At 43.6% G+C, this 23,427-nt stretch overlaps 1 protein-coding gene across 1 annotated transcript in view; it reads left to right on the top strand.

The window, feature by feature from the left end:
* The first annotated feature begins 483 nt into the window (after positions 1 to 483).
* LOC106599903 (corticotropin-releasing factor receptor 2) overlaps positions 484 to 23,427 on the top strand; it is a 122,127-nt gene continuing 99,183 nt past the window's right edge. Inside the window, exons 1-2 of the mRNA XM_014191256.2 lie at positions 484 to 973; positions 11,939 to 12,032. Coding sequence (XP_014046731.1) covers positions 932 to 973; positions 11,939 to 12,032 — 136 coding nt within the window. The 5' untranslated portion in view covers positions 484 to 931. The remainder of the gene's footprint in view (positions 974 to 11,938; positions 12,033 to 23,427) is intronic.

Below are 23,427 nucleotides of genomic sequence, written 5' to 3'. Positions count from 1 at the left end.
GTGGGTCTCTTGAGTCTCTAATAATGGTTTGTTTGTTTGTATGTTGTTACAAGACAAAAATCTTACAACCTTATATAATGTGTCACTTTGTAGCTCTACGATGTGATCTATTGAAACAGCTTCTAGTGAGATTCTTCCACTGGTGCCGTAGTAATGGATTGTATTACAAAATCAAACCCAAATCCTTAAACCCAGATTAGTTTATCCACTTCAGCTGCTCAATGCACAGCAAGAGAAACCACTGGAGTTATTTATTAATCACTCTGAAACAAGCACACACACATACACACACACACACACACACACACACACACACACACACACACACACACACACACACACACACACACACACACACACACACACACACACACACACACACAGAGAAAGCAAGCAGACGAACACTGGAGGCTAAACAATTGTGTTCTGGACTCTGGAATATAGTCTTTGGCAGAATGTCCCAAGACCAGCTGATCACTGAGTGGTAGGTGAAAGCTGGGGGAAATGGGAGAGAACTATTTGGCCTCACGAGTTGATCTGATGGTCTCATTACACTAGAGCTTATTTTTTTCCCCAAGGATTTACTCTCTGCTATTACTTTCTGTTAGCTCTGCTCTGCTCCATGTCTGAGATAACAATGTTTATTTGCGTTTTTTAGAAGCCAGTTAGATCAGATTCTGATTCCTGACAGAGAGTACATGGCGACATGAGGACATGCATTTTTCTACAGTTAATATCTCAGTCTTTTGGTTGATCTTTTCTCATCTTTTTTTTGTCCCTCTCTGTCTATGATACAATTGAGTTTTCTTTCATTCAGAAGTAAGTGATTCAGATTTGAGGAAAATTTGATGTATGGGGTGTGACATAGACCATGGAAGATCTGCCTCTCTTTTTGGATTATGACATCTCCTGACATGATTCCAGCATCAACATGAATGCTGCACATATTTTGTTACTTCTGATACTGTTGTTTGTGAGTATTTCAACACTTTCCTAACTTAACTTTCCTGGGAGTTAAGAAATATTGTGTGTATTTCAATACTTACACTTTATTTGAAATTAAGCTTTTACCTTGACTGAAGGCAGTACAAAAATGCCTTGTAATTATTTGACCCTTCTACATTGCATTCCATTCCTCCTACCTTAAGATTCTAAATTACTATACACACATACAGTACTTGAAAACAAACCAGGTACATGTTGAGGGACCACATGGATCACTATCTGACAATTCACTGCCCGACAGTGAATTGTCAGAGTGAGATCTTCTACTTCAGAATGTGACTTTAATTTCCATGTCCTTAGTTTATCTATTCTACTTCTCCAAACTCAAACAATTCTGTTTGAGTTTGGAGATGTATACGTTTGAGAGACAGCATGCTGTCCAGATATTATTAAACAAAACTCAACCTCATGTTTGAATCAGATCGAAATTGAATATACGTTATAGGCCTACATACATGTACGGGTTTAATTCTTACTAATTATGAATGGTTTTAAAGAACTGTAACTTACAGTAACTATAACATATTCAAACCTCACAATGATTGCGTTATACACGGACACGTGCAAATACACACACACACAAACACACGCACGTCATGGAAAATAAAATTAAAGTGTTCCCTAAGGAACTGTGTGGGAAGGATTCCTAGAATTTATGGGGCATATCGTGGACATTTCCTACATCATTTTGCAGGTGGAGTAGAATATTTTTTAAAAGGGGACATTTTCCCAATGCACTTTTAAAGTACAGGTCAATGAGCTCCTTGTTTATAAAATTATTTTGTGGGCTTCAGATGAAAAGGTAAATATTAATGATATAACATAAGTGAAACCTGTGCATGGCTAACTAGTCTTTAACAGTGTTTTCCAGATCCAGGTAATGATTTCAAATGTAGTGAAACCATTATGAAACGCTAGTGCAAACCGTATCTAAAAATACAACACTGCATTTTCTTTTCTTGACACTTTTGACAGCAGCAGCAGAGTCAATTGAGCATTCTAATTGGGATTGCTGTGCTGTTTATTGCAATCCCTTAAAACCTCTTAAGGATCCGCCCCTTTTTTTAAATGTTTGTCTAAAATGACATACCCAAATCCAACTGCCTGAAGCAAGGATATGCATATTCTTGATAAAATTTGAAAGGAAGCACTTTGAAGTTTGTGGAAATGTGAAATGAATGTAGGATAATATAGCACATTAGATCTGGTAAAAGCTAATACAAAGAAAAAACCAACTGTTTTTTGTATGTTTTTTGTACCATCATCTTTGGAATGCAAGAGAAAGGCCATAATGTATTATTCCAGCCTAGGTGCAATTTAGATTTTGGCCACCAAATGGCAGCAGTGTATGTGCAAAGTTTTAGATTGATCCAATGAACCATTGCATTTCTGTTCAAAAGTTTGTATCAAGACTGCCCAAATGTGCCTAATTGGTTTATTAATAACTTTTCAAGTTCATAACTGTGCACTCTCCTCAAACAATAGCATGGTATTCTTTCACTGTAATAGCTACTGTAAATTGGACAGTGCAGTTAGATTAACAAGAATTTAAGCTTTCTGCCAATATCAGATATGTCTATGTCCTGGGAAATGTTCTTGTTACTTACAAGCTCATGCCAATTGCATTGGCCTACGTTAGCTCAACTGTCCAGTGTGGGACCCACCGATCCTGAAGAAGTGTTAATGTGACAAAGAAAGACTGTAAATTATGATGACTCCACTACGTGTGAAACAGCCCTAGCCTGCACTGTAGTAGACCCTGTAGACAGAGTCTTTAGAATGGCTTCCTCCTCCACAACCCCCCAGAGGTCTCATTCTAACCCCAGAGGAACTCTGCAGCTGCCCTCCTACCATCAGCTTCCTCTGTGCCCCAGCCTGTCCTGTCCCCCGCTCCCTCCAAAAAAGGCCATTCATCGTACAGAACACAGCTGGCCCTCCAGCTATAAAATTAGGGCTTCCCTTGCCCACTGTCTTATCTGAGCATTAGGTCAGTGTCTGTCAAAGAGGGATGGATAGAGGAGAGGTTGATGCTGCTTTGGCACAAACACAAATGCAACCATCTGTAACCTCTTGCTGCCACAGTTGCCACACTGTCATATCTGACCCCCAGTGGTCAGAGATCAGGGTTGGGGAGTAACGGATTACATGTAATCCGTCACATGTAAGCGATTACAAAAAAACAGTAACTGTAATACATTACGTTACCAGCAAAAATATTGTAATCATATTAGATACTTTTGAAAAAGTAGATGATTACTTTGAGGACTACTTTTAAATTCAGAAAGGATGTTTGCGGAAAAAAATCTTTGACACTTCTCTGTTTTCTCAATGACATTCAAATAAGCAGTGAAAAAGGTGCAAGTTTAAGTTTGTTCCACCTGAGCGAGTTTGACCACAAGTCAGAAACCACTATGATGACACACCAAATTGGATTGATGGATCGCGGGAACAAGCTACAGTCCAAGCTATGTCTTCCAATGGTGCGACTGCTGTTGACATCAAAAGATTATAGCACTTGAATAAATGCTTTGAGGTAAGGATGACAGCAGTGGTGTGGTCTATGGCGATATGGATATCACTTATTATTGATATCTACATAGCGCATTGATGTGAATCACACTGCTGTTCTCTCATTTAGCTATTTGCGCCTTACGGATTGTGGTTGTTGTGGATGGCTGATCACAAATCTAAATGTGCATTTGAACCCAATAATGGTTGAATTCAAGAAGTTTAACCATTGTGTTGTGTTCATGTTTTTGGTATTCACCCAATGTTCCCGGGTCTGATGGACCCACAACATTATAGGGTTTTTAAAACAATACAGCCATAACAATTTACGTAAAAATACTTAATACTTAGATGTTGACTTATATTAATTACAAGCAATATAGACAGCATACATTGTTATTATTTGCCATTTACCTCTGCTAGATCACATTTATCAATAAATAAAAATCTATTATAATCAAGACATGGGTGGAATAAATCATGTTTATCTTCAACAAATATAAATGAAACAAGGTTTTCATCACTATTAATGTTTATTGCTTTGCATTGAACAAATTGGAAGGACAAATTTTGCATACAGTATTTTATGGAAATTATAAATGAGCCCTGTGTAACACAAATTAAGGCTGGTTTACACACCACATGAGGGACAGTGTTTCACTGTGTGTGTGTTACAAATGTATTTCTTCCATTTGATTCATGTATACTGTGTCTTCCTGTCAATCTTGTGTCCACATTTTACTAACATCTCACTCACTCAGTCACATAAATAAACTCAGCAAAAAAAGAAACGTCCCTTTTTCAGGACCCTGTCTTTCAAAGATAATTTGTAAAAATCCAAATAACTTCACAGGTCTTCATTGTAAAGGGTTTAAACACTGTTTCCCATGCATGTTCAATGAACCATAAACAATTAATCAACATGCACCTGCGGAACGGTCGAACAGCTTACAGACAGTAGTCAATTAAGGTCACAGTTATGAAAACTTAGAACACTAAAGAGGACTCTGAAAAACACGAAAAGAAAGATGCCCAGGGTCCCTGCTCATTTGTGTGAACGTGCCTTAGGCATGCTGCAAGGAGGCATGAGGACTGCCAGGGCAATAAATTGCAATGTCCGCACTGTGAGACGCCTAAGACAGCGCTACAGGGAGACAGGATGGACAGCTGATCGTCCTCGCAGTGGCAAACCACGTGTAACAACACTTGCACAGGATCGGTACATCCGAACATCACACCTGCGGGACAGGTACAGGACGGCAACAACAATTGCCCGAGTTACAATAGGAACGCACAATCCATCCATCAGTGTTCAGACTGTCCGCAATAGGCTGAGAGAGGCTAGACTGAGGGCTTGTAGGCCTGTTGTAAGGCAGGTCCTCACCAGACATCACCGGCAACAACGTCACCTATGGGCACAAACCCACCGTCGCTGGACCAGACAGGACTGGCAAAATGTGCTCTTCACTGACGAGTCGCGGTTTTGTCTCACCAGGGGTGATGGTCAGATTCACGTTTATCATCGAAGGAATGAGCGTTACACCGAGGCCTGTACTTTGGAGCGGGATCGATTTGGAGGTGGAGGGTCCGTCATGGTCTGGGCGGTGTGTCACAGCATCATTGGACTGAGCTTGTTGTCATTGCAGGCAATCTCAAAGCTGTGCGTTAGAGTGAAGACATCCTCCTCCTTCATGTGGTACCCTTCCTGCAGGCTCATCCTGACATTACCCTCCAGCATGACAATGCCACCACCATACTTCTCATTCTGTGCGTGTTTTCCTGCAAGACAGGAATGTCAGTGTTCTGCCATGGCCAGGGAAGAGCCCTGATCTCAATCCCATTGAGCACGTCTGGGCCCTGTTGGATCGTAGTGTGAGGGCTAGGGCCATTCCCCCAGAAATGTCCAGGAACTTGCAGGTGCCTTGGTGGAAGAGTGGGGTAACATCTCACAGCAAGAACTTGCTTAGCTGGTGTAGTCCATGAGGAGGAGATGCACTGCAGTAATTAATGCAGCTGGTGGCCACACCAGATACTGACAGTTGCTTTTGATTTTGACCCCCCCCCCCCCTTTGATCAGGGAGACATTATTCCATTTCTGTTCGTCACATGTCTGTGGAACTTGTTCAGTTTATGTCTCAGTTGTTGAATCTTGTTATGTTCATACAAATATTTACACATGTTAAGTTTACTGAAAATAAACGCAGTTGACAGTGAGAGGACGTTTCTTTTTTTTGCTGAGTTTAGTTACTTACAGCAGGCCAAGGTAGGAGAGTCAGACACACACACATGCAACAACATTACTCACACTTACTTCCGGTATTGGAGTTGTTGGTTCTGTGGGTCGGGCGGATGGGGCACCAGCATCCTCCTCCTTAATCCAGCTCACGATAGATACAGAAGCTGGGGTTCTTGGGATTTGTTGCCTCCTCTGGATTTGAGGTCTTACCAATCCCTTGCCCAGCTCCTCGAGAAAGAGCCGTCTTCTCTGGAGCTGATCTCTTTTCCAATCTGGGTTCAACACCATCCAGATGACAAACGCGAAGTGCGCCGAGATGTCCAAGATGAGATGTCACCAGCTTGTCTAAATTGTCCACCCCTCATTTTGTGAAATTGTAATCCATTAAGATTTCTGTTTTTATGTTCCTGGCCACAGATTCTCCCATCCCTTTGCAGAGTACTCATGAATACCACATTTTTGCCTTTCTTTGGCACGTAGGGACATGTCGGCCGTGAACACAAACTTAGAGGAATTGATAGGCCTGATTTGTGTATTCAACAGCTGAGGTGGGAGGTCTGGCTTGTTTTTTGATACTGTTCCTACCATCGTCAGCTTCCTCTCCCAGCTTGTGTGAAGTTAAAAAGTTATTGCATGTGATGTAACCCCAGAGTCCTTGTGTCATGTCCAGGACAACCCGCATCCCTTGGTTCTTCTCAGGAGCTCCTCCATCTGGCTTTCCCATATACACTTGCATGCATATGATGAAGCAGCATCACAGGCAGCCCAGATCTTGATTCCATATTTTGCGGGTTTACACGGTATGTAGTGCCTGAAAGGGCAGCGGCCCCTAAATGGCATAATCTGCGCATCAAAAGAAACGTTGGGCCCAGGGTTGTAAAACAGGGGAAGGCGGTCCACCCACTCCCATACTGACCTGATTGTAGCTACTGTAGCTTGTCTCTCTGCTGCCGAGCTGGTCTAGTGTCTCTGTTATCGAAGTGGATAATCCTGGAAATAATGTGGAAGTTTTCAAGAGACATTGCTGCACGAAAAAGTTATCTGCCAGTTTCCGCATCTCACAGGGATTCCCCATTGGATCTGAATACACCAGCAAGGATAAGAACACCAAAGTATGCATGTAAATGAGTTTGGTCCATCTCCTTCCATGCCTCTCCAAAAACACGCCTTCCCTCCAAATTAGTGCAGGCCAGAATGATTTTCTGGAGTTGAAAATAAGGCTTTATGTCCTGCACATGAGTAACCGCCATCCACGTCGGCCCTGGTTGCATCCTTATCAAATTGGCAGCCATGCGGGGTGGCTCATTCCTTGGGCAAGAAGACCATTAAATTTCCAAATTTTCTGACATCCCTATTTCCGCTCCTGCAGGCTGTTGATTAGCTGGTTACTGATGGGTTGGTCCTGGGACTGGCTGCTGACGGGCTGGTCCTCGGGCTGGCGGAGGGTCAATCTCATCATCTTCTTCCAACTCACTGTCAGACTCAGAATTTAGAGAGATATGATCCTCATATTTGGAAAATTCTTAATCTTCCAAAGTGGAAGACGTTCCTTCCACACTAGCCTCTCTCTCTAAGGCCCTCTGAGCAGAGATTATTTTTGACATACTGATTGATTGTGGTAAGGAGCCACACATGTAAAGCTATTTATTTGTTGTGTCCATCCCCCAATTTGCAACTGCCGGGGGTAGAGTGTGGGAAAATACAGCTTTTTTTTTTACAATGTGTCAAAATAATGTATTGTAATAATATTTGTGCAGGTTCCCGCAAGACATTGAGTAGTTTCACACACTATAAAGGTTATAGACTCCGAGAAAAGCGGGAGACAGGCAGGGAGATAGCACCAAGAACCGGTCTATGTTGAAAACAGCAGGCCCAGTGAGGAGGAAGACAGAGTGAGGCCCACAGCAAACCTTTTTGTTTAATTTTTAATTGTTTTCACCTACACACTCACTTTTCCACACTTTTATTACCCTTGGGTCCAGTGGACCCAAACACCACATATGCAATATAAATGTGTAAGGGGGTGCGTAGTGTGCACTCAATGAAAATGTGTTATTTTACCAAGGCCAAGGCCAATGAGTCTCAGGTTGAATAAATAATTAATTGTATCATTTTTCTTTTAGTAAACATTGAAAAGCAGGAGTCATTGCATTACGTGGGGACAGGAGGGACACACTGTTGACCGCCTCTGATTTGAACCACTGCTTAATTAACCTTACGGAAAAACTACATGATTTCATATGTGGAAAATCACATTACTTCACAGGTGATGCCCTGCATGAATAATTGTCATTAGGATGTCCCCGGAATGTCACAGAATAGTCACAGTGTTTTCAACATACATATTTACATATTTAACATGATAACATTGCGTATGTTCAAAACAAAAATCAAATTTATTTTGTTACGTGCGCCGAAAACAACTGGTGTAGAATTTACGGTGAAATGATTGCTTATGAGCCCTTCCCAACAACGTAGTTTAAAAATAAAATATATATTAACACAAGAGGAATATAATAAAATACACAAGAATAGAGCTACAGTATATAGAGGGAATACCAGTGCCATATCAATGTGCAGAGGTATTTGAGGTAGATATGTACAAGAAGGCAAGGTAAAGTGAGTAGGCATCAGGATAGATAATAATAAGAGTCAAATAAAGAACAGAGCAGCAAATTATGAGTGTTAAAGTTTGTCGGTCTGCATTATGTGGGTCCAAATGGGTTATTATATATAGTCGAATAAGTGTTGCATATATGTTTATTTATACAATAATTATTATTCAATATGTCCTCACCTGGGATTTGAACTAACAACCTATTGGTTCACTGCATTCTGATCACCTGCTATGCCACCATGTCATGATTAAAAGCAGTGGTTCACACTTTCAGTTTTGCACGAATACTGCCATCAATCCATTGTTTCTGTTCAGGGAAGGATTTAATAGTCACCGTGGGTACCACATCACCGATGCACTTGCTAATAAACTCGCTCACCGAATCAGCGTATACATCAATGTCCGATGCTATCCGGAACATATTCCAGTCCACGTGATCGAAGCAATCTTGAAGCGGGGAATCAGATTGGTCGGACCAGCGTTGAAACTTTCATATTTGAAAATTTAACTCGCATGTGGAATTAGCATTTTCACGTGAAAATCAAATTTGCAGTTTTGCTTTTGAAAACGTCCAAATGAAAAGGTCCAAACGTCAACGTGTAGTTTCACATGTTGAAATTTTGCATCACCATGTTGTCACATTTATTTCACATGTGCTCAAATGTTTTCACATGTAGTTTCATGTCACCACATGTTGCTATTACATGTTGCCACATGTTAATCACATAAACTTCACATAAGGTCTCGTGAAATTCATGTACTTTTTCCGTAAGGGTACTGTCTGTTTGGTTATTTACCATGGCTAGGTAACTATCACAACTCAGGATATGACCCAGATGCAGACACAGGAGGCGGATAGTGCGATTCTCTGAATATTTATTATAACAAAGGCCAGGGCGAGGGCAGGCAGAGGTTCGTAATCCAAGGCAGAGTCAATTAGGGACAGAACGGCAGTCGGACTCATGGTCAGGACAGGCAGAAAGTTCCAAACCATGAAGACTAGAAAACAAAACATGAGAACAGAAGAAACGGGGAAAACACTGGTAAAACCTGACATAACAAGACAAACGAGAAACAGGAGACAAAGGGCTGTGAGACAGAGGTTTAATCCTAGACACATGGAAAGTGGGATGTATATGGCAGGTGCTGGGCAACAGAAGACGAACAGCAGTGGGGCTAAGGACTTTAGAGATGGGGAAAAGGCCAATAAAGCGCGGGGAAAGTTTACGGGATTCCACCTGGAGGGGCAGATCCCGAGCGGAAAGCCATACCCTCTGCCCGAGACAATAGTGGGGAGCTGTGGTCCGGTAGTGGGCTCTCTTCCAGGTACACCGACAGCGGCAGACGAACAACTCTGCGATGGGTATGTTGACCTCTTCCTCTTGGAAAAGTGGGGGCTGATAACCCACGGAGCACTCAAAGGGCGAGAGACCAGTGGCCAAGCAGGGAAGTGAGTTCCGGGTGTACTCCACCAACACATTTTACATTATAGTCATTTAGCAGACGCTCTTATCCAGAGCGACTTACAGTAGTGATTGCATACATTTCAAACATTTCATTTCACACATTTTTTTTCTTCTGTGCTGGCCCCCCATGTGGGAATCAAACCCACAACCCTGGCATTGCAAACACCATGCTCTACCAACTGAGCTACAGGCTCCAGGTTGTGGGTTTGGCCGAGACGAGGCACCAAAGAGTCGACTTCAGGTCACGATTGGCACGCTCCAACAGGCCGTTAGATTGCAGATGAAACCCGGAGGGCAGGTTGGCAGACGACCCAATGAGTGTGCAGAACGCCTTCCAGAATCGGGACGAGAACTGGATGGCGTCGAAAGACGTGCTGTACCATGAGTTGGGACGTCTCCTTGACTGAGGGTAACTTGGGAAGGGTGATGAAATGGGCGGCTTTCAGATGTAGAGAGACCAGTGACAAAGTCCAGGGATATATGGGACCAGGGGCGATGAGGAACAGGGAGTGGTTAAAGGAAGCCGGCCGGAGCTTGCTGTGGAGTTTTAGTCTGAGCACACACCGTGTGTGCAGCAACGAATGCAGATACATCAGAAACGATAGTGGGCCAACAAAAAACGTTATCAGAGGAAGGCCGGATGATAGGTTAGCTTAGCGGAATGAGCCCATTCCAGGACCGGGAACCGGGAAGAATCTGGGACACCCCCCGGGGTCCGGCTGGGAACGCTGTGCTTTGCGGACCAGGCCCTCAATACCCCAGATGAATGTCGCTGCTAGACTGGAGGTAGGGAGTATTGTCTCTGAGTCAGACGTAATAGCAGCGGAGCTATGCAAGCGAGAGAGGGCGTTAGGCTTCACATTCTTGGACCCAGGGCAGTAGAAGATGGTGAAATTGAAACGAGTGAACAACAGAGCCCAGCGAGCCTGCCTTGAGTTGAGGAGTTTGGCGGTGCGGAGATATTCCAGATTCTTGTGGTCGGTCCACACTAGGAATGGATGTTCCGCCCCTTCTAGCCAGTGTCTCCATTCCTCCAATGCCATCTTGATTGCAAGAAGTCCCCGGTTACAAATGTCATAGTTCCTCTCTCGGGATTAAGACGATGGGAAAGGAAAGCGCAGGGATGCAGCTTTTGGTTCTGGGTAGAACGCTGGGACAGGACGGCCCCCACTCCAACGTTCGAGGCATCAACCTCCACCACAAACTGATGGGACGGGTCCAGATGGGTTAAGATGGGGGCTGTAGTGAACCAATGCTTAAGATCCGAAAACACCCCTGGTCAGCAGCTGGGGACCACGTGAATGCAACCTTGGGTGAGGTGAGTGCAGAGAGGAAGGAAGCCAGGGTGCTGTAGCCCCGGATGAAGCGCTGGTAGAAATGAGCAAATCCCAGGAGATGTTGCAGCTGCACTCTGGATGTGGGTTGGGGACACTCCACCTCCGCTTTCACCATGTCTGGATCCACCTGAATGTTCCCGGCAGCGATGACGTATCCCAGAAAGGAGATAGTGGTTCTCCAGGAGGCACTGGAGGACTTGTCGGATGTGGAGCACATACTCCTAAACCAAACGGGAAAAGACAAGGATGTCGTACTATCACGACTCACTATCATGACTATCACGACTCAGGATATGACCCAGATGCAAACACAGGAGGCGGATAGTACGATTCACAGAATATTTATTATAACAAATGGGCAGGCAAAGGGCAGGTCGAGGGCAGGCAGAGGGTCGTAATCCAAGGCAGAGTCAATCAGGGTCAGGACAGGCAGAAAGGTCAAAACCAGGAAGACTAGAAAACAAAACTTAAGAACAGGAGAAATGGGGAAAATGCTGGTAAGACCTGACATAACAGACAAACTGGCAACAGACAAACAGAAAACGCAGGTATAAATACACACCTGGTGGGGGGGTGGAGACAAGCACAAGGCAGGTGAAACAGATCAGTATCACTATGTTAACATTGTTCATGTAATAGCAGATTTGATGCCAGATTTGAAATATTTATCAAAAGAATTCCGCATTTAGCTGATTAAAGAAGCCTATTTGCATCATTATTCAAATTGCTGACATTGCTCTCTAAAATACTTTTTTCTTCTTCTATCCAGCCCAGTACATTGTCTGAGCAGCTCTCCCAGCTCTCTCTGCTTGCACTTCTACAGAAATACTGTGACGCTCTCTCCACTCTCTACAATGTCACAGGTAATGTAAAATATTAATGAGTGTTCTTTCCAGCCTGTTAATTACTTTACTTTATTTATTTGCTGAAGAATTAGAGTTCTGCTCAGTTAGAGTACATACAAAAATGTAGCTTCATCATGCAACCAGACAAAAGGAACACTCATTTGTGTGCACAATGGGCTGATATTGAATGACAAGCACTGCTTAAGCCAAAGCAGATAATTGAACTAGAGGATGTGTATTGGCATAATTAGCTAGTATAAATAATCACATCCACTTTCTCAGTCATACCCATTAAGATACTTGAGCAGCACTTATTCCAAAGCATTGGATGTGTGAGGTTTTACATACACTTGGTGTTCATTTGCGAGCGTGAAATTCGACAAGCTCCATAATGATGTGAGGAGACCCCAACAACTCTATTGTGTAATAAACACATTTTCTTTGAACAGCGTAAATAATAGGTGCAGCTGCAGCATTCTTTCAGGGAATACGGGAATAGCCTGGATTATCCCTTATAACATAACATGTAAGGGATAATCAACGAGGGGCTATGCGTTCTATAGAAAATAATGAACGATGTGGAAGGTGTGTTCTATAGCTACAGTAGTTGCCATGGTAACCAAACAAACAGACTTGTTGGTTTAGCTAACCAAACCATCAGTCCTAGCTTGCTATTATGAAAAGCGAACTCAACAACACCAATACTGTTTTCAATTTGACTTTTGCTTTCAAAAGCACCTCAAAACAAAACATGCAAAAATGAACTATAGCCATTGAATTCTACTGTGCAAAATAACCATGCGTTATAGGGCAAGAATGCACACTCTAGAATACCCTTCAAGCCAATCAGAAAGGAATATTCAACAATGCCATATAAGTAATCATATTCGGAAAGTATTCAGACCCCTTGACTTTTTCCACATTTTGTTACATTACAGCCTTCTAAAATGGAATAAATAAATAAAATCCTCAGCAATCTACACACAATACCCCATAATGAAAAAGCGAAAACAGGTTTTTAGACATTTTTGCACATGACAGCCCACTTAGAGTTTGCCAAAAGGCACCTAAAGATTCTCAGACCATGAGAAACAAGATTCTCTGCTCTGATGAAACCAAGATTGAACTCTTTGGCCTTAATGCCAAATGTCACATCTGGAAGAAACCTGGCACCATCCCTACAGTGAAGCATGGGGGTGCAGCATCATTTTTCAGCCACAGGGACTGGGAGACTAGTAAGGAAGGAGGGAAAGATGAATGGAGAAAAGTACAGAGAGATCCTTGATGAAAACCTGGTGCAGAGTGCTCAGGACCTTAGACTGGGTTGAAGGTTCACCTTCAACAAAGGGCAGCAGTCTCTAAAGTTCAGGGCAGGGTGCCCTGCGAAGGCCGGCTAGTGGTGAGTGTTTAACAGTCCGATGGCCTGGAGATCAAAGCTTTTATCAGTCTCCCGGTCTCAGCTTTGGTAGTCATTTAGTTTAGTGACCTTCGCTTTCTTGGGTACAGGAAATGGTGGACATTTTGAAGCAAGCGGAGACAACAGCCAGCTGGTCTGCACATACTCTTCGGACGTGGCTTGGGATGCTGTCTGGGCCGGCAGCCTTGCAAGGGTAAACACGCTTAAATGTCTTACTCACGTCGGCCATGGAGATCGAGAACCCACAGTCCACGTGAGCGGTGGGGGCCCACGTCTGCAGCTTGGTGTTGTTTTCCTAGAAGCAGGTGAAGAAGGTGTTTAGCTTGTCTGGGAGCGAGAAGTCGGTGTCCACAACATGGCTGGCTTTCCCTTTATAACCCGTTAATATCTGGAGTCCCTGCCACATGCGTCTCGTGTCTGAGCTGTAGAATCGTGACTCCACTTTGTCTCTGTACTATCATTATGCCTCTGATTGCCTTTCGGAGGTCATAGCTGGTCTTAGTGTACATGTCCATGTTCCCAATTACCTTGCCGTGGTTAAATGCAGTGGTTTGCACTTTCAGTTTTGCACTAATGCTGACATTTATCCACGGTTTCTGGTTTGGATAAGTTCAAATTGTACTATTCCCAGAGGCGACATGGAACATTTCCCAGTCTGCGTGATCAAAACAATCTTGAAGCATAGATTCCGATTGGTCCGACCAATGTTGAACAGTCCTTACCGCGGATGCTTCCTGCTTAAGTTTCTGCCTATAGGCGGGGAGAAGCAGGATGGAGGCATGATTTGATTTGCCGAAAGGAGTGCCTTGTAGCTGTCCCGGAAGGGATAGTAACAATGGTCAAGCGTGTTTTCTCTGCGTATAGCACAGGAGATGTGTTGCGAGATTTCGGGAGCATTTTCTTCAGATTTCCTTTATTAAAGTCCCCAGCTACAATAAATGCTTTCTTAGGATATGTGGTTTCCAGTTTGCACAAAGTCCAGTGTAGTTCCTTGAGCGCGCTGTCGGCTTGGGGGGAATATACACGGCAGTGACAATAATCTCAGGTGGTAATGCGGTTGACATTTGCTGGTGAGGTATTCCAGATTGGGATAATAAAAGAACTTGAGTGTCACGTCCTGGCCAGTATAAGGGTTAATTGTTATTGTAGTTTGGTCAGGACGTGGCAGAGGGTATTTGTTTTATGTGGTTCAGGGTGGTGGTTTTGTAGTAAGGGCATTTGATTTAGTATTCCGGGGTTTTTTGGGCACTGTTTGAGAGTCATGTATTCTATGTTTAGTCTAGGTAGTCTGTTTCTATGTTGAGTTAATTGGGGTGGACTTCCAATTGAAGGCAGCTGTGTGGTGTTGCCTTTGATTGGAAGTCCTATATTAGTTGGGTGTGTTTGTCTGTGTGTTTGTGGGAGATTGTTCCGTGTTTAGCGTGTGTGAGCCTAACAGGACTGTCAGTATATCGTGAGTTCGTTTTGTTATTTTGTATGTTCATTTTTGAGTTTATTAAATGTTCAAAATGAACTATCTCAACTCTGCTGCATATTGGTCCTCATTTTCCGACGATGATTTCGCTATATCGTCTGACGACGAAGAAATCCCTGACAGAATCTCCCACCAACAAAGGACCAAGCAGCAGAGGAAAAGGGATTTCGAGTTGGACTGGCGGGAGAGATGGACCTGGGAGGAAGTTCTGGACGGGGCTGGACCTTGGCACCAGGCTGGGGAGTACCGTCGCCCACGGGAGGAAATTGAGGCAGCCAAGGCAGAGAGGCGGAGGTACGAGGCCTTGGACGCGCTGAGGGAGAAGCACGAGAGGCACCCCCAATAATTTTTTTGGGGGGGCACACGGGTAGTTTGGCTAGGCCTAGGAAGAGCCGGAAGCCAGCTACCCGTGGTTATATGGAGGAGCGTATGAGGTGGAGGGCGCCATGTTTCGCTGAAGAGAGCACTATCTCACCCATACGCACGCACAGTCCGGTGCGCGTTATTCCAGCCCCTCGCAGGTGCCGTGCTAGAGCGGGCATCCAGCCTGGTAGGAGGATGCCTGCGCAGCGCATCTGGTCGCCGGTACGCCTCCGAGGACCAGGCTACCCAACTCCCGCTCTACGCACGGCTACCATCAGGCCCCTGCACAGCCCAGTCCGCCCTGTACAAGCACCCCGCTCGTACAGGGCTACTAGTTCCATCCAGCCAGGACGGGTTGTGCAGGAGGTAAGATCAAGACCGCCTGTGCGCCTCCATAGCCCTGGGTTTCCAGTTCCTGTCTCTCGTGCGGACCCGGAAGTGCGTCAGCCCAGTCCGACTCATCCTGTTCCCGCTCCCCGCACTAGCCTGGAGGTGCGTGTTCCCAGTCTGGTACGTCCAGTACCAGCACCACGCACCAGGCTTCAAGTGCGTCATCCCAGTCCAAAGTCGCTATAACTGCCCGTCAGTCAAGAGTCGCCAGAACTGCCCGTCAGTCAAGAGTCGCCAGAACTGCCCGTCTGTCAAGAGTCGCCAGAACTGCCCGTCTGTCAAGAGTCGCCAGAACTGCCCGTCAGTCAAGAGTCGCCAGAACTGCCCGTCAGTCAAGAGTCGACAGAACTGCCCGTCAGTCAAGAGTCGCCAGAACTGCCCGTCAGTCAAGAGTCGCCAGAACTGCCCGTCAGTCAAGAGTCGCCAGAACTGCCCGTCGGTCAAGAGTCGCCAGAGCCGCCCGTCAGTGAGTAGTCGCCAGAGCCACCCACTATTCAGGAGCTGCCAGAGTGGCCAGACTGCCCGGCGATGCCAGAGTGGCCAGACTGCCCGGCGATGCCAGAGTGGCCAGACTGCCTTCCGGGTCTGCCAGAGTGGCCAGACTGCCTTCCGGGTCTGCCAGAGTGGCCCGACTGCCTTCCGGGTCTGCCAGAGTGGCCCGACTGCCTTCCGGGTCTGCCAGAGTGGCCCGACTGCCTTCCGGGTCTGCCAGAGTGGCCCGACTGTCTTCCGGGTCTGCCAGAGTGGCCGACTGTCTTCCGGGTCTGCCAGAGTGGCCCGACTGTCTTCCGGGTCTGCCAGAGTGGCCCGACTGTCTTCCGGGTCTGCCAGAGTGGCCCGACTGTCCTCCGGCCCAGCCCAAGTGGCCCGTCTACCCGGAGCTGCCGGGGTGGGTCGTCTGCCCGGAACTGCCAGAACCAGAGCCACCTCCAGATATAGGTGGGTTGGGGAGAGGGGGTGTAGCACAGTGCCGTCGTTGACGGCAGCCACCCTCCCTTCCCTCCCTTTAGTTAGGGGGATTTTGTGTTGTTGTTTGGGGGTTTTTGTTATTTTTGAGGTGCTTCCGGGGTTAGCACCTTTGGGGGGGGGTACTGTCACGTCCTGGCCAGTATAAGGGTTAATTGTTATTGTAGTTTGGTCAGGACGTGGCAGAGGGTATTTGTTTTATGTGGTTCAGGGTGGTGGTTTTGTAGTAAGGGCATTTGATTTAGTATTCCGGGGTTTTTTGGGCACTGTTTGAGAGTCATGTATTCTATGTTTAGTCTAGGTAGTCTGTTTCTATGTTGAGTTAATTGGGGTGGACCTCCAATTGAAGGCAGCTGTGTGGTGTTGCCTTTGATTGAAGTCCTATATTAGTTGGGTGTGTTTGTCTGTGTGTTTGTGGGAGATTGTTCCGTGTATAGCATTAAGCCTTACAGGACTGTTTATTGTCGGTGTGTTTCTTTTGTATACGTGTTTATTTTGGGTTTTCCTTCTTTCCATATAATAAAGAAGATGAGTTTACACATACCTGCGGCATTTTGGTCCTCCTTAATCGACGACAACCGTGACATTGAGTTCCTGTACTTCACCACACTCACACCATGAGTTATTAATCACGAGACATACCCCTCTACCTCTGTTTCCCAGAGAGTTCCTTCTTTCTGTCAGCGCAATGAACAGAGAACCCCTCTGGCTGTATGGGCAGGGACAATATATCCAGAGAGAGCCATGATTCCGTAAAACAGAGTATGTTACAGTCCAATATGTCTCTCTGGAAGGAGAGCCTTGCCCTGAGTTTGTCTACTTTATTTTCCAGGGACTGGATGTTAGCTTCTCTCGAATTACATGTGTTATGAAATAACAATCTTATTTCCCTTCACATGCTACACATAGGGTGACCAAATATCCCAAATTGTCTGTCCCGCATTTAGGCCCTTTGTCTCGCAACCAAAAATGCCAGCAAAGACTAGTCTGTGATGGAGCATAGGTACATTTTATTGCAGTAACTTTTTGTTGTTCTAAATAGAGATGGCACACCCGACCCCACCAGTCTAGTCAATACCTCAACTTTCTCCCCAAAAAATGTCACCCATTTTTATTTATTTTATTCCCAAGGGAAAGGTTTGGTAACAGAAGTTAAAAAAACAACAACAAAAAAACACATACACCTGCACATGTACATTAACACACAGAAACAGCACATTTATCCATATAACTAATCTCATAGGCCTAATTGTATTGTAGAAACTCTTTTTACTTACACACAATATAGCTGGTTTGCCCCTTCCTGCCCCAAGGGGTCTAACAGTGCCCCAACCCAACACATCCCACTCAACTTTAGGATCTCGGTGAAACATTCATTATTGGTCTTGGGCTTGTTATGCCAAGGCCAGAGTGATAACCCAGAAGGACTGAAGACCTATAGGGTCAAGACTGAGCAGCCCAGCAGCTAGGGACTGCCTAAATAGTTATCTCCCCTGACGTGGGCATGTTTTCAATACATTCCTTTTGTCATACGGTATTCCATAAAAGACATCCAGACCTTAAGAAAGTTGCCCAGTATACCCTTAATCTTGTAATAAATCAAATCTAGTGATACACAACTTGACATTTCTGCCATCCATTGTGACATTGTGTGAGGATATTATTTTTATTTTTTATTTAACCTTTATTTAACTAGGCAAGTCAGTTAAGAACAAATTCTTATTTACAATGACGGCCTACCAACCTTCCAATTAATGGCAATGTTTTTCTTAGATGCTTGGTTACACAGTTTTGTTTGATAATAGTCTCCAGTATCAACATTTAGAAGCAAGCAAAAACAAGGAGGGATAATCTGTAGACATGCTGAGATAAAATACATATTCTACCAGAATTCAGCCAGCCTTCACAAGACCATAACATATGCAAATATGTCCCCTTTTGTGTTTTACACCTCAAGCAGAGGAATGACATTTCTGAGTGCATGGATGGTCTTAAACTGCAGTCATTTATGTCTGAGATGATATGAACATGACTGGGCATTCAAACACATCTGTATCCATTCATCATCATCAATAGCTTCTACCAGGTCTTCCTTGCATTTTTGTTTTACGTGCTTTGTGTTATCTGGAAAAGTGTCTATCAACAGTTGATGAGGTTTGGCAATCAACTATGAAGGTTTATCAGACTACCTTAAAATAGTTTCAATCTTTGAAGCATCTGGCTTGTCCAGTGTTTGCTGCACTGAGAGAATAAAGTGTTGGATCTGCAAAAATGTACCTATGCTCCGTCAGAGACTAGTCTTCCCTGGCTGGCTGACCCTGCTGAGACCCGTCAAAATCTGATCCTCCGAAGTAAGATGAGGCATGACAAAGAATTATACTTTTCAAGAATAGAATCAATGGTTCGATAATTGAAATGACCATTATTCCCAGGTCCCAGACTGTAGCTTCAAGATGGAACTTTGAATCATTCACTGATATTGTTAATATACTGCAAAATTCACCTCAGCTCCTTAGAATGGTCTTCCCTGACTGTCTGACCCTGTTGGTAAAAAGCACGTCACGCTACTTGCTTAGTGAGTACCACTTCTTCCCGATTTGACCCATACCTGGCACGAACTCAGGACCTATGAGCATGTCCTCAAGCATCTTTGCTAATTTCCCACCTCAAAAGCTAGCTAATAAGGCGACACAAGTGGGACACTTCAGGCTGAGGAGTAAGTTTCTCACTTCCCCATGTGCTACACTGGGACACTTGTCACCATCTGATCCTGCTAAGACATGATGATTATAATGTTGTTTACTGACAGTGCACCATGACAGTGAAGCCTGTAGAGCTGTTTATTATAGTGTCAATGTGAAAAGTAAGGAAAGAGTCAGGGAAACTGACTAGTTAATAACATTACATTGCTATTATACTGACTAGTAAAAACTCACATTGCACAAAAAAAACATCAGAATTATCAGTCTTCAATCGTTTGGCTGCTGGTTTCATCGTTTGATTCAGGTCTTGTTTGAATGAGGCAAAAATAATACCTACTTTTGGATAGCTCTCTCGCTAATGGTACATCAACTGGCAAAAGCTAGCTACGTTCATGTTGAAACAGTTAAAAAAGGCTACAAAACATTTCCATACAAACAACAGCTGTTAGATAGTGATTTGAGGTGGCTCCTATTATTACTATCTGAGCTAGAGCTGAACTGGCTGTTATAGCTACTAGTTAGCTAATTAATTCACCCAGTCAAGAAGGGGATGAAACATTAGCTAACATTACATGTCAGTTATACTACTAGCTCAGCACTGGGAATAAACATTAGTTTCATTTTTTCTGTAAAGTTAAACAGCAGTTACCTTGCCAGCTACATCAGTCAAATAAAGAGTAGCCGGTTTTTGCTCAGCTTGCTTTTACAACTCGGAAAAAGAGTGCAACACATACACACTGACAGCAGCTGCCTCTGTTCAACTCTCCCGTTCTGGTTCAGTCAGCCTTTCAGCAGCTTTGCATTCACACAGCATGTCCCGCATATTCCTAAAGCACACAGATGACATTTTTGGTATCACAGCACAATGATAAAACTGGAGGGGGAAGGGGGAATGCAATTTCAGAATGTGGGGGATCATGACCCCCGTCCTCAGTGAAAGTTGCACCCCTGAAGTAAAGGTAATTTTGTCAAACTTGAGCAAATTCATTCATTAGTTGCTCAGTCAACATATTCACTGCTACTTCATTCAATCCTATTTTAAAAGTCTCCCTAACTAATGGTTTCATATTCCCTGAGACCAACAAGAAATGTTTACTTGGCCACATACTCCCAGATCTATAAAACAGCCACACATGTCATGGTATCTCATTTCTTCAACACCAAATATTGTGCAAGGTAAAAGAATAGGCTAGGTACGCTTCAAATAGCTCATTCGGTGCAGTAGGAGCAGTGCTGCCTGAGTGCACCGGATCGTCGCGCCGTCACTACTCACAACTGTGCCTGTTTAGTAAAGTTAGATCAAAGGTTAATGAATGTCTTGGAAGAACTCATAATGATTCATTCGTATTCTACATAACAGAACCAAATATAATAGTATGGTATAACATTACTGTTAGACAAAAAAAGATCACCTAATTTCCATTTTACAATGGTTAGTTGAATAGTAAAAACCTAAAAAGATAATGTAACGACAGCGTGCGCCACTAGGCAGAATGTGTTTGGATTGAAACTAAAAAAGGAAGGCTATACAGTTTGTTAACACCATCTGTTCTAATTTGCTCAGGAAACAGTAATTCAAGAAGATCTATATCCATATTCCCATGAAATCCATTAAGATCAAATGATTGGCATGCAGATGCAGTTTGGAAGTTTCACTGGTAAAATGTGTTTCATTATCATTTACGACTGAATGTGGCCTATTTTGAAATTACATTTGCCTAACTTGGTGTTTGAGGGTATTAAAAATAGAACCTTTTCGAGACAATATGTGTGGGCATAGACAAACATTGCAATTGGAGGATTAATATCAATAGGCTACACTTGTGGGCAAAAACCACTGGTACAAATTTTGAGAAATGATGACAGCATTTCAATTTGTATTGCACTCCAGTACCTGGGGTATTTTAAATGTGGTCACCCTAGATACAGAGCATTTCATTATCACTCCTGCATCGACGCAATTATTTGAAACAGGCAGCTCCTGTAGGCACTATCATTGCAAACTAACAGCTCCCTCTCCCTGCTTATTTCAGATCAAGTCTAAAATGTAAGACCAGATGCACCATGATAAAACAAAATCTTGCTTTCAGAGAGATTCTACCAGTAGATGTCCATTACAAAAGAGATTAAGGACTGTGAAGCGAACAATAAAGTAACATGCGGCAGGAAAAAATTTAGCATTTTCCAACGATAGTATCTGACATTAAGCCAAGCGATACCAAACAATGACAATAACTCCTTCAGCTGCTTCTTCTTACTTCCTGCATGCTCCCACTCTTTTTTCCACAATCTGTTTTTCCAGTTCCTTGTGCCATTGCTCTGAGCAACACCTCACTGAGGGAGAGTCTGCAGATTATTCCCTGTCTGCCGGGCCTGGAAGACTCAGTCCGTCATTCAGACAATTAAAGCAAATTTGTCTCTTTGAACCAGCACAAACAAGGTTGAACTGGGCTTGCAGAAATGACAGTCAGTGATTAAAATTAGGTCAGACAAGTTGACTTCAGAAGGAAGAATATATTATTATATTGCTAATATATTTTGTTGTCCTCGCTATTATGATGACTTATAAAGAGTAAGGAATGAGGATACAAAAGTTACCAGAAAGTCAACACATTCAAGTCACCTGTTGTAGATTGTCCATGGCTGTGTAGAGGGTTAATGGGCAAATGCATTCTGCATCTGAAAATATGATGCTATGACCAAAAAAGACATAACATGATGTGCTACAATCTCTCATATCACATCAGTTCTCATCTGGCAAAGCAAACCAGATCGAACTGCACTAATTCACATGCGGTCAATGCTTATCAGCAAAAATACTGCATCAATAAGCAATTCTAGAGGGCCGATAGTTATCATCAGAGAGAAAGCTTCCAGCTTCAGTACATGAGACGTGAAAGCCTTACAGGCCCGGTTGAGAGCCTTGGGGTCTCAAGACGACTCTGGGATCCATTGGTCTCCTATTTGCAAGTCTTTTGATCCACGTGGCAACCCTGATGTGATGTCCCTCATCTTCACTTCAAGACTTCTGAAACAGAAAGCCCAGGACGGGTTTACCTTTACCGTACTTCAGTAGGAACAAAAATTTGTAGAAGAAGGTAGGCTTCTAAAGGTATTGCTGTAAACTATGCCACCAAACACCATTAGAGCACAGATAATTCATATTTTATTGGACCTGCACAGCCTACATTAAGGATGCAATGATGTGATGACTGCAGGTCTAGCCTAAGTTTACAGACCAAAATCATTTTGAGGAGACAGAAGTTCAAAACTAATTATTTTTACTCCAACATGCTCTTGTAAAAGCAATCAAATGCATTGGTATTAGTTTAATTAAAACTGAAAGATAATTGTCTTATGCCACAGCCACTTTATTTTCTGTAAAGCCATATCAGTCAATATGCATAAAGCCTTCTTGATTCACTGTTTTGCATTCAGGGAATAACGCTGTCGAACTCAAATTAGTGCTCACTTGGCAGTTAAATTACTCTCAAGGAAATGTCTAGGAAGTAGCAGGCCATTATTAAGTCTCGCATGTAGTTAACTGATATGTGATGCCCCTACTGCGCAAACAATTGAGAGTGTAAAGATTAAGCCAAAGTTCAGCATCATTAAGCCAAAGTTCAGCATCTTAAAGACTATCTTCTTTCTGAATATTGAAGACTTCCTTTACAACCAGTCTGAACCTTCCACAGCAGAAGCACATGATATAGTATCACAGCCGATATGTGATTACTGTCCCATAAATTGGATGTGCAGTGAGCACAATTCTGTCATTTACCGATTTGTTTACTTATCTGCTTCCTTCATCAGCCAAATGGAATATGGAGCATAACACGTAAATTAATAATAATAATAATCATCATCATCATCATCATGGTGATAATGATACGCCAGTCTAATTCCATAGCTGGTAGGCTTTAAAAGCTTAGCACAGAGTCCTGCTCTAGGGTAATACATTCAACTTTAGCCTCGCCCTGCTGGGTACAGAACGTCTGCATTTATCCCTTACTAAATCCCCTTTCTAGAATGCCCTCTAGCCAATAAGAAATGAGTATTCAACAAAGCTGTGGGATACATTTTGATAAAGGTCAGCAGTCT

This window comes from Salmo salar, chromosome ssa03 (genome assembly GCF_905237065.1).
Source record: "Salmo salar chromosome ssa03, Ssal_v3.1, whole genome shotgun sequence".
Taxonomy (NCBI): domain Eukaryota; kingdom Metazoa; phylum Chordata; class Actinopteri; order Salmoniformes; family Salmonidae; genus Salmo; species Salmo salar.
Note: the sequence above shows the minus strand (reverse complement) of the source record. Positions and strands in the feature narration are given on the sequence as shown.